This window comes from Anopheles merus, chromosome 3L (assembly GCF_017562075.2).
Source record: "Anopheles merus strain MAF chromosome 3L, AmerM5.1, whole genome shotgun sequence".
In the NCBI taxonomy this organism is placed as follows: Eukaryota; Metazoa; Arthropoda; class Insecta; order Diptera; family Culicidae; genus Anopheles; species Anopheles merus.
In genome coordinates, this window is record NC_054085.1 from 9382264 (window position 1) to 9396360 (window position 14097).

Here is a 14097-nt window from a genome sequence, read left to right on the forward strand (position 1 = left end):
TGCGGCTCAGATTACGAAGAGATAGATTGAGCGATATGAGGACGAAATAGGACGAGCAAGAACCAGGAAGTGTACGGCAAACATGACACAAAGATGTATTAATACATGAAGCACAGGGGGAATAGAATGAATTCAAAAACATTAAAGCCTAAGAACTTGTGCGTTTTGCGGGCTTCGCGTTTGCGACAATCTTTACCCAAACGCAAAAGATACCGAATCATTTTTGCCCGGCCCATGTCCTTCGCTTTCCGGTATGCGGCATTATGACGTAACGGAAACGTCACGCGTCTGCCGGTTGCTGGGTGCTGGGCGGACAGAAACGGCGCGTCTGCGCGTGGCCTCCTGATGCGTTCGGCATCTTCCGTCACACAACGTTGTGTGTCAATTGATGCCGGATCTTGCCGGCTGCCGGTCGATTTTGGCCAGAACTCGCCAGCATTCGCTGACCGGTCATTTAGCGCATTCAGAGTCGAGGGCTGGTGGCGTGACGGCGTGGCAAAGGTGTGAACGAATGGGAGAAAGAATATGTTTTGTTTTTGCGACATTGTTTTCAGTCGTGACAGGGGGTTTGGTCCCCCGCCCGTAGTTCGTTTTATTTGGTGATAATGGGAGGATAACGGTTCCCGAGCCACAGAACGCTAAACGAACCATAATGGAAATGTTCTATTTTTCATGGTTTTTTGAGTTTGGAAATAACATCCAGCCGATTAGATAATACCTTTACCGCGCCCGGTGTGTGTGTGTGGCTTGAAACGTCTGGATGGAAAACACTGACGAAGCAACATTTGATTGAAGGCGTGTGGAGAGCCTAAAAATTAGCATTTAATTTTTAAATACGTTCAAGGTTGCAGTGCCGATGAGGAATGGCGACAAACATTGGGAAAGGGTGTCCGAAATGCGACAACAGAAAACCGCTTCAACAATAACAATTATAATGAGCCGGGTCGTAAGGTTCTGTTTGAGGCCGAACCGTGCATAACTCAACAGCCGAACGTAACGTGGCGCTCGAGCGACAATTGTGCGTTGACAAATGTCGTAAGGGGTCAGCCATACATTACGTAACACAAAATGAGAGAATTTTATTGCAGATGCTATTATCGCAAAATGTAATGCTGTAACGCTATTTATTAATCGGTGTAGGCCTCTCAGCATTCCTTATTTATCGGACCATTATTAATCGATTTCTGGGGTACTATAGTTATTTTTAAGCTGAATTTATCAAAAAACTACTTTTAGGAATGGATCAGTCACCTAGTAATGATGTCCGTTACTGGATTGGAACAGATACTGTATTGATCACTGAATCAGGAATGGTTCGAAATTCATTCTTTGACCAAGGCAGGTTTAACTACATTTTTTAATTGGAAAAAAGTTGAGTATCAGACATAAAACCAGTATGTTGTTGGTATAGTTTAGCAGGCTTTAGCTCCAAAGGATTTCTTTCACCTCTCATAAAACCAGTATGGACTGCGGTTTATTTCCAGGATCTGTTTAGCCTCAGTTGTTGTTTAAGACACGGTATAAGTTGGGATCAATTCCAGTACTTGTATGCGTTCAAGATCAGTTCCCGAGCTTATATCGCTCAGTTCCAGGTTCGTTTTAGGTTCGGCACCAGTTTCAAAACTACATGGGTTGGGGATCCGTTACAGGACTTGGGTAGGTTCAGATCCAATGAGATCTGTATTGATCAGTTGCAGTGCCAGTATAGGTCCTGAATCAGTGGATTTGAGAGGCACCTGGGAAGAGCTTAAATAGGAACAGTTTAAAACCGATTGAAATTAACCAGTTATTAAATTGAACTCATAATGAAATATATAATAACGCCTAAATCTATCATCTATCATCTATCAGTTTTTCTACCAGGACTCGATTCAACTTATACCAAAAATGAATATTTTGAAGCACCTTAACATTGAACAAATTGTAGCGCTGCAAGACACCCTGTCATTTTGTACTGTTGCGTAATGTATGGATAAGCCCCGAGTATGTCACAGGAAGAAAAATCACTTTTTTCTCTTTCTATCTCCTTGTAATACTTGAAAATGTGAATGATCACATCTGGCAAGAGGGATAAAAATAAAGTGTAGATGGACTGGGCTGGGGGAGGTATTAGAACTTTTACGCAATGTCACGCCAAAATAAACGTAAGTATCCTGGCACACACGTCGATTGTGTGCAGTGACGCACCTGGGGCGTGATGGTGGGTAACATGGCCATGGAATAATTGATTGGTAGTAGTTTGCATTAATAATTTGTGAATTTATCATTGATCATTCTTGATCATTGCCGACCCGGTGACGTAAGACCTGGTGAAGAACAATGTGGTATATGGTTATGATATGGGGTTTTATGAATTCTGAACCTAATGGGCAGAAATTACTTGCCGAATTTTGTCCCCTGTTATTGGGTCCTATATGTGCGTAACGCTATAACTGCTCAGTTGAGCTTCACCGTTTCGCATTGATCTTCGTGCATCATATCTGGTTGAAATAAAACATACACACACACATACAAATTACACAATTCGCCAGCTCGCCTGGCAAATCCCATTTGTGACGGCGATGGGACATCCCTCACAGGAGCAGCCTTTGTCACAGGCCACCGCCGGTTATTTACCGTTGCTCCACCGGCATTGGAATGTTTCCCTCCTTTACACAGCGCCCGCTCCGCTTGGTGGGTGGGAAGAAAATCCTGCTCGTGTCCTACAAAACGTTTCGCCGAATCGTGGCCGCTCACCGTCGGTCTTGCAATTGACACCGACCTGACACTGATTCGTCTCGGTGTTGGCCTCCATAACCGCGCGCACACCAGCTCACCAATCAGTGGGTCCCTCGCACCTCTTACACAAACTCCTCTTTCCCCATTCTCCTTGAAAACTCGATCGGATGATCGCGCAAATGATGATGCCTCCTCCCTGCCAAAGGGGTTTGTGTGTTGGGAGAGGGGTGGACGATTTCTTTTCATCTTTCATCCCCGCTGCAGAGCCCAAAACTATAGCCAGCCCAGACCGGCCAGTTATGCAAGGCTGTATGGGGCGCGATTGTTGCGAATTTTTGGGGCCGCTCTCCCATGCTGGGTGTGCCTGTGTGTTTACACGCGCGTGTGTGTGTGTGCGTTTTCTTTTACATCTTACATTACTTATAATGATGGTTTTGTTTTATTTCTTTATCACCTTTTGGCGCTGTTGGTTTCACTTTCGCGCAAAAACCGTTTGGCCTACAATCCCTCAATGCGGTATCTTTGCTACCTTTCTCACTCTCTCTCACTCACTCTCAAACTCTATCTCCTTTTCTCCCCATGTTGGTGCTGGTGTATAGAGGCTGGTGTATACATACCTTGTCGGGTCATCCGCGGCGGTTGCGTATGACGCACGTGTGCCGCCACCCGTCCAGCTTCGGCACATGTTTGCTCTCCTTTTTTTTTGGTCGTGGTTATGCGTGGTACATAAATAAACACGTCACCTACAATCAGCTGCGAAGGTGCCGGGACGAGGTGCCCCCAGAAATAGATGCGGCGAAGAAATGCGACGACGAAGCAGCAGCGGTGGACGAGCCCGGCGCGGGATGTTTATTGTTTCGCACCAATTAATGCTTGTAACCCCGGTTCCCATCGAGAGTCGATAATTTTCTAGCGCAAAGTGATCTTCAATTGTTTGTAGAATGCACCGAAAGTAGCGTTAATAATTGGTTTTACTTTATTTTTAACAATCTGCGCTTTTTACCGAACGAATGCTGCAATCGATAAGGCAGTCGCTATACTGAAGCGGATTACTTGGTTAAGTAATCCTAAGATGAGTGCTTAAAGTGAGAAATTTGCTAACGAAACAATTGATTTTTGGAGAAAATTTATTCGTACGTTCCTGGAAGCGGAGAGTCACAGCCCATTGCATACATGTAGGCGTATATGATGAAATTGGCTGTAAATAGAGTATTTTTGCTCAACAAAAAAACAAAATAGTTTTTTGCTTTCCTTTTTTAAACTTACATCATAAAGCGTTTCTATCCTTGGGCAAGATGCACCGGAAGCATTCGGAACCATTAATACACGCACGAATCAAACATCGGAACCATTTTTTATCTTATCGCGTGTGATACATTGGTCAACAGATAGGCTTACAAGCGCTGCTCGGTTACCGGTTTTGTCACGACCGCTTTTTTGATGGATGGATTAGTCATTTGTCGTTTGGAAATACACGCCAGTTATCAGTTGAAGCCCTCTAAATCTATATCTAAGGAACTGTACTAGGAGGAGGACGGTTCATAGCACCTTTGGTATGATATAATGCGCCGAAATGATGTCACTGGGTCTTTAGAGTGTAGAGTTACACCTTCCACGTGCTTATCATTTCCCGGGACACGCCCTCGTTAGGAGGATTTGAAAGCATTTCGGATACACTATACAGGAAAGGAAGAGTAAGAAAAACACGTGACGCGGTATGGGCAACACTTTGGAGGTCATTTGAGTTAGCGAATAAATTATTCTACTGTTGGAATAGAGTAGTAAGTGCAGAGGCCAATTCATTAATCTGCGATGCGACTAATATTTCCTAAAATTCATGCAAAGTGAACGTGGTGTTTGTGACTTGATTTATTATTTTTTGTTAATTTTAAGATTATCTATAATTGGAATTATCGATAGAAACAATTCATTAGAATTATAAAAACACAACTTTTTACATTTAATGAGAACGATTTTCTAAGATAATATGTAAACAATCTGTAAACTAAACTGTAATATGTAACTAGCTGTATTCAATTGTAGTAAATAAATATAAAAAATGTCCAGGTATTGTCGAGCAATGTACAATAGACACCATAAGAATATCATATTGCATACCTTATAGGCGCAACACATCTGGGTGAAAGTAAAGTCTACGTAATGTGTGTGTGTGTTTTTTATTTATTTATTTCTATACAGACTTTGCGGCTCCTGACGCCATAAGCCTTTTTAAATATAATAACAGTCTGACAATTTTATTTTTAATGTATCCATCCTATTCAATATAATGACATGTTAATTATTCTTAATACTAAGAGACTTATCGTTCGAATCGGCTTAACATTCAAGCTTCTTTTTCTGTATTCGCTGAAGCTCTTTTCTCTTCAGCAGATCAAACAGCCCGGCCGTATAATGTTTGTAGTACTCTACCAGGTCAATTCGATCGACATCAAACTCGAGCACTGCTTCATCCGCCCTGGAAAGCAAGTGCCTCATGCGCTTGACGTTATCGTTTCGCGCTGTCCACGTGAGGCATCGAAAGTGTTCGGAGGCGTCGGCTACCATTTTCAGACCCGTCGCCATTCTAACATTACTGCAGAAAAACCCGGATCAAACTGTAAAATATCCTATGAGCTTGAAGCGAGATCTATACGTACCATTTTGGCTTTTTGAGAATTGTTAGGAAAAGGTCCCCAATGTAGGCTTGAAGGTACATCCACCAGAACGTAATGAGCGACAGAATTCGACAACGGGTTACCCGCATACGAACATTTCTGAAGATAGTTTCAATTTAATTGCTATTCTGATAGTTCTGTAAAGAAAACATTCTCACCTAAACAGTCGTCCACTATGGGTCGGAAGACTCGCCCCAACAAGTCCAATAAACTGCTGCCAGGAGATGAGCTGCTTGTCGAAGTAAAAGTTGTACACCGGTGGCTCAGCACCCTGTCGATCGAACGATTCCAGCACACGCTTTTCCTCCTGCCGATGGCTCACGTCACAGGCGGCAGTGATCAGGCCGGCAATGCAGTAGTCCACCGGTGCCAATGCCGGACACGCAGAAGGATCCCCGTAGTACCAAAGCAGCCGTTGTTTTAGTATCGGAATGCACAACGCTGTCACACTCTGCAGGCTATCGACCCATCCGGGCGCGGGCTCTCGGTAGGCGGGCGTCACAATCGGTGGGCGGAAGATACCGATCGGTAGGTCAGAGAAGCGCTTCTGTATCATCACCTCCGCACACTTCTTGCTGAACGTGTAGTTGTTGGGCAGTGGGGCAATGATCGAGGGCATCAGTTTGGCCTTTTCCGCCTCCGTCAGCGGTTGCAGGATGCGTCGAATGTGATCCCAGCCGCCGTACCGTATGTCGTCGTACACGCACTCTTCGATGTGGGCTCGGTCGCAGTTCGAGTAGAAGGTGGAGACGTGTACGATCGCCTTCAGATGGCGCGCTTGCCGTAGGAAGGTGTACAACCGTTCGGCGCTGGTCACATTGGTGTCCAAAACGGTTTGAAACGACATGTCAAACCTTACCGTAGCCATGACATTGAAAACAATCTTCAAAGGAAAACCATTGGTAAGCAGTTCTTTAAGATCTGGAAGAATTGCCGATCATCTTACCTGTGTCTCGTTGAGTAGATCCGTTTTGTAAGGTTCCTTGACGAACTCCTCCGTCGTAAAGTCCGTCTCAACGGCTTCCAGCTTTGCGAACACTTTGCTGGGATGCACTTCAGACTCTCGTATCTTATCGAATATCTGCAGAACAAAAACACATCAAAGCAAATATAAGACCCAAAATGTCACAACACCGACACGAAACACATTGTAATTAACATTGTCCATTGCCATTTCGTCATGCGCCAAGTGCGCGATTGCCCTTCGCTTTTCTAGCTGCAGTTAGACGCACTTCCTTTTCACTTATGCAATGAAATCTGCTCAAGGACAACGCGACTACAAACCGCCCAAGTCGATCGCCCATTAACTGTAAACCTGTTTGCCGTATCCTTGCCTTATCGGATGAGGCATACGCTTTGCGCTATCTACGGTCAATGAACCACCACTGGTCCATTGATGGAACCGTACACGCTATAATTTACCGACGAAAGCAATCAGTTTTAGACACAATCAAAGCTTGTTGAAATCCCACACGACCCAACACTAATCACTGGCAATCATGGAAACGGTGGATACTAACTGGATCGGAAATCAGCTGACGCAATCGCTCCGGTACGCTGGTGCCACGCTTTTCCCGCACTAGCAGCACCACCTTCTTGACGGCCATGCTTCGGAGCAGCTTTTCCACCAGCACTTTGCCGAGAAAGCCGGTACCGCCGGTAACGAGCACCACGGCGTCGCGGTAAAACTCCGAAACGTTTAACTGTTTGCTGGATTCTGTGAGAGTACTCCCTGGGATATCCATGTTGGGGTTTTTGTGTGTGGTTTAAATCACGTTGATTTCGATGTCACACTCAGCTTGTTAGCACAAACACACAAACGGAACTTAAAGCGAAGAGTTCTGAAACGCAACTGGAGAACAGTTTCCTGTGTTTCGCTTCTATATAGCTATACGACGATATCCTTGATCGTTCTATAAGGCGCTGTTAGGTGAGACGCTAGATGGATTAGCTTCCGTTAACTTCCGTCCGTTATGTTCTCGATGTCGCCAACAGTTTCTCAATGTAAACTGGTAGAAATTCAATCAAGACACCCCAGTGTACTCTCGCAGCCCAGTTCGAACTTGGCACATTTATCGCACGACGAAACATCTGTGCAAATGTAAACGAAAGATTTTGATAGTACACGTACGACAATGTACGTCTCGTCGCACAAGTATAAATACAGTTGCGCAATAGAAATATTTTGCAAACGTAGCGCCTAGCGGATTATTTTGAAAGGGAAACATAGCAAAAATAAACATCGTTGTTTCAAATGTAGGACAAAGCTTTATTAACTTTGTAGATTTATTGTCGTGATGTAAACAAATAGATTGTAAGAATATAATGAATAAATAAAAAAAGATAAATAATCAAACATTATTAACCTATCATAAACAACACATGCACAAAGACGCTCAAGCTCTGTTCGCCGCCTTCGACGACTTCCGGCGATCGTTCTTCCTCATCAGCTCCATCGCAATGCCCTTGGCGTACGATTTGTGGTAGTCTCGCCAGTCGATCTGCTCGCCATCAAAGTCCAACCTCTTGGCGTCGTCCCGGGATAGCAGTGACAGCATCCGCTTCACGTTGCTGTTGTCCATGGTCCACATGTGACAGCGGAAGTACTCGACCGCGTTGGAGAGTGTCGTAATGGCGGACACAATTTTCACGTTGCTAGATCGTACGGGACGAATAAATGTGTTATTCTGGAGTTCCTGCTCATTGGAATCAATGGAAAGAAAAGGCTCTTACCTGCCCCGCTTGCCGAACCAGGCCAAAATTTCATCGGCAATGCGTGCCTGGAGCGTCATCAGCCAGAGCAGCATTTGGGGAAATATTTTCCAAGGACTGATGCGGCATTTGATGCGACTGTGGGAGAAGATCAATAGAGAGAAAGACATATTATTTTGAGAAGGAACATATACGCTCGTTAAGAAATCGATCGTACCTCAGCCATCGATCAAGCACGTTCGGCAAACCAGAGCAGACCAGCTCCACCATATCGCCATAAGCGAACCGGTTCTTCTCGAACGTAAAGTTATACACCGGGACCGGCTTTTCCACCGGCAGAATGGTGCACTGTCGGCGGTAGATGTCGCACGCCGCCGCCAACATTCCCGACACCGTATGATCGACCGGCGACATGAACGGCTTTACCTCCGGCTTCCCATAGTACCACATCGTCTTGCCCAGGACGACCGGCACGCACAACCCGGTGGCACCGTGGAAACAGTCTACCCAGCCCGGTTCCGGCTCGCGGTAGCTCGAGATCACGATCGGCGGCCGGAAGATCCCAATCGGCAGATGGCCAAACTCGCGGCCAACCATGGCCTCCGCACACTTTTTGCTAAACACGTACGAGTTGGGCATATCGCCCAGCACCACCCGTGTCATGCGTTCCTTCTCCTCCACGCTGAGGCTCTTGAAGAACAGCTGGATGTGCTCGAGCCCTCCGTACGGTACGTCGTCGTAGATGCGCTCCTCGATGTAGGGCCGATCGCAGTTCGCGTAGAACGTCGACACGTGCACGATCGAGCGCAGTTCCGCCATCGAGCTGGCGAGGGCGTACAGCCGCTGCGCTGAGGTGACGTTGATCGCGATCGCTTCGTCCAGCACCTCGTTGAACCGAATCGAGGCCATCACGTGGAAAACGATCTGTGGTTATTAGGAGCAAGATTGAACACGGTTTAGGATAAAACGGATTGGAAATTACATACGCTCGCTCACACACACACACACACACACACACACACACACACACCTGCACTTCGTTACAGAGTTTCGTCTTGTCGACGTCATCCACAATGTCCTCGCGATCGAATGCGGCATCCATTGCTACGACCTTTGCAAAGCGCTCCTTCGCATCCGGTGCCGTGCTACGGATTGTGTCGAAGATCTGCAAAAAGAACAGAAAACCGATCACGCTCACGATTCACAAAAACGTTAACTAAAAACTAAAAGAAAAACAGAATCACACACTAACCGGTCCTTCCAGCATCTGCTGGAGACGATCCGTCGCACTGACGTTCCCTTTGCGCCGGATCAGCAGAAAAATCTTCTTCACCTCAAAGCAACGCAGCAGCTTCTCCACCAACACTTTGCCGATAAAGCCGGTGCCACCGGTAACCAGCACGGTCGCGCCACGATAGAACTCGGCCACATTCAGCGCACCCTCCAGCACTGGTCCCGTATCGATCGTTTCCGTATTCATCGTACTACACTTTTCACAACTGCTGCACAACCACTATTCAGGATTCTTGCCTAAAAACACAGTTCAAACTTTCGAATTCTACCGATCACCGGAAGGCTGCAAAAGCACTGATCGGAGTCTCCGTTCTGGAGCGAGCCTTTATACTACTACGCACAATACGGAAATAAAGGTACGCATTTGCGCAACGCACAATCCCGCGCGCGACCCAGTCCGACTAGTGGGTCTGTGGGGCGCAGCAACACGTTTTGTTGTTGATCGATCGGCTCCTGGGCAGAAGAATTGGTGAGACCTGTTGCATGCGGGAGAAGCGCGGTTGCTAATTCTCACGCCCGTCATTGTTATCCCACCACGGGCTGCCCCAACGTTGCACATCGTGTCCGCGGGTGGATCTGCGTGTGAAAAAGGAGGAATTATTGTTGTTTTGTTCATCGGCAGGTTGTTCCGAATGTGATTTGCTTTGATCAGTATTCGCGGGACGTCGGTCTGTTGACATTATTGGCATGGTCGTGTGATCCTGCTGTATTTAGTGTCATGGGTTCAAATCTCGCATAGAAACTTAATCTAGTCAAAATTATAGAACTATCTGCAAGGTGTTAACATCAATTAAATTTATAGTTTAAATCTAAACCTAACAGCTAACTAACAAGTGCTGAAAAGACGAAGTTGAAAATGTCCATATATTATATTCACAAAGATCATATGTACATATGGATCCACTGAATTCATTCGTTTCTTTAAACTGTCTTGAAACAAAGTTGATTCCGCTTAATAGTTATCACATCATCCACTGAATTCATTCGTTTCTTTAAACTGTCTTAAATCAAAGGTAATTTCTCTTAATAGCTATCACATCTTGGACATTCCTAGTTAAATATAAATAAACCATTATATCATGATTGGCTTGCTTGACACCTTGAGTGTCATGGATATCCTATATGATAGCTAGTTGTGATTCTTAAGATTCATAAGTTCCAAGAAGCGGGCATTACTTATTTCAAATATTTATTTCTTGGTAAGATAATGAGTATGTTTATGATATTATAAAATACGATTTAAACGAATTATGATGAGTTTATTTTTCCTAGATTGTTATATATTGAGAATATAAATTGAAAAACGGTTTTCTTCGAATATATTGAATCCACAGATACTCATACTCTGATACTCAGATATGAAGGCCCTTTCTGACCAACGATCGATGATGATCGATAGTTTGCGATGAACTTGATGAACAAAAATGCTTCTGTTATATGTATAACACGACCCAGGATACAAAAAAAGTCATGAAATTAATAATCAACGAACCAAAATGAACTATAATGACTCTGAAACGAACAAAAATGAATTTCAACGGTCCATCAGTGGACAAATTTTTGTTAAAAACGAACCAAAAACCTGTTCATCGGTGAATCATTTCACAGAATGAACTATCGGTCGTCATCGATCGGTCATTGGAAACCGCCTCATATTTTCATTAATTATCCTTAATAGATATTGTCGCCCATAAAATACATTACGAATATTCAAACCAACCATGGAATAGCTCATATCACTACGAATATCCACTAAATGTTAGCATATGCTTTTCACATTATCGCCATTGTGTTTTAGGCTATTTTTATTTTTTACTGTTGAGACTGTTAGCACATTGTCCAATTTAGTTGGTTTATTTATTAAATTATTCCGCCACATATTTTGACATTGAGGCGAAAGAACTCCGTTGGAGCCAAAGTCTCTCAAAACTGTTAGAACAAATAACAACATATTTTGACATATGTTCACTGCGTTGGCATCTATAAGTAAAAATAAATAAATACATGAATAAATCTTAACTTAACATGTAGCATTTAAATCGCTTTTTTATGGCATTTGCAGATTGAACAGATCACTGACCAGACTGACGTCTAAGGTCCTTTTTGATATTGTTTTCTTTTACCCTCTAAGTAAGTAAACCTCTTACCTTTTTAATACACATACTATCTAAACTCATTCAGCAAAGCCCTTTTAAATGCATCACAGTGACTAAAAATGAGGAACAACATTAAAACAACAATATGTCCTACTGAGAGGCATGGGTTGCACCATTGTGATGCAATCATGCATTTTTCCCCGGTGTATCTTTAAGGGCGATGGGCGGCACAAACTAAGTGGCATAATTTATGGCCCTCCCCACTAAATACCGTCCACCAAATGGGGACCGTTCAACCAGCTATTTCCTGTACTTGTCAAACCAGTTTATCTGTTATAGTAAAACAAAATGATTTTAATTTTTAGTTTTGATATTAATTTTATATTTTCAAGTAATTTTTTTTTTGACACATTCTGGTTGACGCATAACGCCTTTCTGTCGCCTTTAACTGACAAACGATAAGATCGTGATCAATCACTGACCTCCTCAATCGATGTACAGGTCACTCCGGGCATGATCAGTGTCGTCCATCGCTCCTCCGCACGCACACAGGACTTGCCCGCTGCTGCCGCTTGACACAATGGCCCGATTTGCTGTGCTTCTCTTGATCGTGCTCGCTTTCGATTTTGCCCGATCGAGCGGTAAGTATGAGGGTTTCTTTCGGTTGTTTTTTAACAGCCTAGTAAAAACCCGACCCACTCTCCCGTCCCGTGGACAGATCTGGTGGAGCTGACGTGCGAAACCGACCAGGACTGTGAGCCGTTTCGCAGCGCGACTGTTAACTCCACGTGCATCGAGGAGCACTGCCGGTGCACTGACCTGTCCCAGAACGGCAATGCCACCGAGTGCCGGCCGCTGGTAAGTAGCGTGACCTTGCTACTCGCATCCCTTCCTTTTATTCCCAATCAAACGCCGGCTTATGTCTAGGTTTGCTGATCGATCTCTCCCTCTCTCTCTCTCTCTCTCTCTCCCACTGTGTATATCCCATTTTTCGCCCTCGCGTGAAGGTTAACCGAGTGTCGAACCACATCGGTGGTCAATGTCCGTGCCAGGTAGCGAATTCGTTCTGCCACGAGCAAACGCGCCGGTGCATCTGCAAGGACGGGTTTCTCCCGAGCCGGGAGGACAGGAAGTGCGTCTACAGTAAGTCCCGCCGGCGTACGCGTGCCACACACGCGCGCTTGGGGATGTCCCTAACCTTACTTATCGCTTGCTTTTTTTCATTGGTTGCCTCGTTTCATTCGGATGCCCTTGCTTTCCTGTGCACGTCACCAGAATCGGTACAGCTGGGTGGCGAGTGCGAGAATAACGAGCAGTGCTCGAACCACGACCACTTTGCCGACTGCCGGGAACAGGTTTGCCAGTGTCAGGAACACTTTGTGCTTCACGAGGGAGCCTGCCGCTCAATCATAGGTGCGTGTAACAGTGTGATGCCACAGTATGATCGCTCAACGTCTCTTCATCTCTGCACGTGTATTGTTATTGTTTATTGTCTCTCCCCCCTCCCACGCCCTCCCACCCAGCGGTTGCTAACCTCACGAAGCCTTGCGCAGCGGATGACGAGTGTGCGAACGGGACGGCCAACTCGGTGTGCCACGCCGGGCAATGCCTGTGCGGCGTCGACTTTGTGGCAGATGCGACCAACAGTAGCTGCCTGGCGGTGGCCGCACTCGATCAACCTTGCACCGACACGAACCAGTGCATTGCCTCGCTCGGGGTCGGCTCGATCTGCTATCGGGAGCGATGCGGCTGCGATAGCAATCACTTCCAGTTCCCGCTCCCGGTGACGAACGCCACCACCGGCCAGCAGGCGGTACAGAATGTTTGCGAGCGAAAAATCGGTAGGTACAAGGGGGCAAGGTGGTCATTACAGGGGGTGCGGGAAGAGAGAAGATGCACTTTTGCATCATAGTTTTGGAGATCTCTAAATCTAAGAGATGAGCTAAGGGGCGGTTAATATGTGAAGTAATAATACCCTCCTACATGTGGATGCGAAATTGACGGCTCCTCTGACGCAATGTTTTGACGTTGCTGTGAAGTAATCGCTCGCTTTGTTGAGGCGATTAAAATTACGTCAAACATTATCAGACTATCTGATTTCCTTTCCTTAAATTTACATTTCAGTACACGGAGACAGCTGCAATGACGACCAAAACTGCTACCAATTCCACGTCGGACCGCACGAACAGTCGATGGAATGTTACATGAACGCGTGCGTGTGTTTGACCGGCTTCGTGGAAAAGAACAACATCTGCTACAAGGCTAGTAAGTGGGCTACAGGCATACAAATAGGATTGTTACACAATGTTAACCTCTTTTCAGATACCGGAATGATCCCCGTACCATCAACCCCACTGCTATTTGTCGTCATCGGTGTCCTTTTGGGCGCATTGTCATAAAAAAGAGAGATCTTGCCGTTCTTGATGTGATATTTGTATTCTTTATTTCTTTGTATTTATCTTCATTTCGTAGTTTGATTGTTGTGTTTCCTGTGGCATATGGAAATAAAGATATGAAGACGCTTGTTTGCTCGTTTTTCAATTGATTTTCGTTGTTTTTCCTCAAACATTACTCCTTTAATGTCCTGGTTCACGGTCGAGTGC

General features: G+C 45.2%; 3 protein-coding genes across 3 annotated transcripts; 1 reads left to right on the forward strand and 2 right to left on the reverse strand.

Annotated features, from left to right (window-relative positions):
- Window positions 1–4926: 4926 nt before the first annotated feature.
- On the reverse strand, window positions 4927–7416 carry LOC121599370 (putative fatty acyl-CoA reductase CG5065). The gene is made up of 5 exons (XM_041927116.1): window positions 6914–7416; window positions 6340–6474; window positions 5552–6276; window positions 5376–5492; window positions 4927–5311 (listed from the first exon to the last, which is right to left on the reverse strand). The coding sequence occupies exons 1-5, from the start codon at window positions 7136–7138 to the stop codon at window positions 5056–5058; spliced, it is 1458 nt and encodes a 485-aa protein (XP_041783050.1). The 5' UTR covers window positions 7139–7416; the 3' UTR covers window positions 4927–5055.
- A 274-nt stretch (window positions 7417–7690) lies between these two features.
- Window positions 7691–9808, reverse strand: LOC121599472 (fatty acyl-CoA reductase wat-like). Its single transcript, XM_041927304.1, has 5 exons — window positions 9358–9808; window positions 9136–9270; window positions 8323–9029; window positions 8127–8243; window positions 7691–8048 (listed from the first exon to the last, which is right to left on the reverse strand). The coding sequence occupies exons 1-5, from the start codon at window positions 9583–9585 to the stop codon at window positions 7790–7792; spliced, it is 1446 nt and encodes a 481-aa protein (XP_041783238.1). The 5' UTR covers window positions 9586–9808; the 3' UTR covers window positions 7691–7789.
- Window positions 9809–11999: 2191 nt separating this feature from the next.
- On the forward strand, window positions 12000–14021 carry LOC121599840 (multiple epidermal growth factor-like domains protein 10). Its single transcript, XM_041927929.1, has 7 exons — window positions 12000–12135; window positions 12213–12352; window positions 12502–12637; window positions 12770–12907; window positions 13018–13335; window positions 13619–13759; window positions 13817–14021. The coding sequence occupies exons 1-7, from the start codon at window positions 12075–12077 to the stop codon at window positions 13891–13893; spliced, it is 1011 nt and encodes a 336-aa protein (XP_041783863.1). The 5' UTR covers window positions 12000–12074; the 3' UTR covers window positions 13894–14021.
- Window positions 14022–14097: the final 76 nt, after the last annotated feature.

Excerpts from the sequence above, each read along its gene's own strand:
- LOC121599370 (XM_041927116.1), bottom strand. The coding sequence starts at position 7,138 with ATGGATATCCCAGGGAGTACTCTCACAGAATCCAGCAAACAGTTAAAC. Across the intron at positions 6,475-6,913 it reads GTCAGCTGATTTCCGATCCA|ATATTCGATAAGATACGAGA; the intron begins GTTAGTATCCAC and ends TTTGTTCTGCAG. Across the intron at positions 5,312-5,375 it reads ATTCTCAAAAAGCCAAAATG|TAATGTTAGAATGGCGACGG; the intron begins GTACGTATAGAT and ends GTTTTTCTGCAG.
- LOC121599472 (XM_041927304.1), bottom strand. The coding sequence starts at position 9,585 with ATGAATACGGAAACGATCGATACGGGACCAGTGCTGGAGGGTGCGCTG. Across the intron at positions 9,030-9,135 it reads AACTCTGTAACGAAGTGCAG|ATCGTTTTCCACGTGATGGC; the intron begins GTGTGTGTGTGT and ends TAATAACCACAG. Across the intron at positions 8,049-8,126 it reads TGGTTCGGCAAGCGGGGCAG|CAACGTGAAAATTGTGTCCG; the intron begins GTAAGAGCCTTT and ends CGTACGATCTAG.
- LOC121599840 (XM_041927929.1), top strand. The coding sequence starts at position 12,075 with ATGGCCCGATTTGCTGTGCTTCTCTTGATCGTGCTCGCTTTCGATTTT. Across the intron at positions 12,353-12,501 it reads CCACCGAGTGCCGGCCGCTG|GTTAACCGAGTGTCGAACCA; the intron begins GTAAGTAGCGTG and ends CCTCGCGTGAAG. Across the intron at positions 13,760-13,816 it reads CAACATCTGCTACAAGGCTA|ATACCGGAATGATCCCCGTA; the intron begins GTAAGTGGGCTA and ends ACCTCTTTTCAG.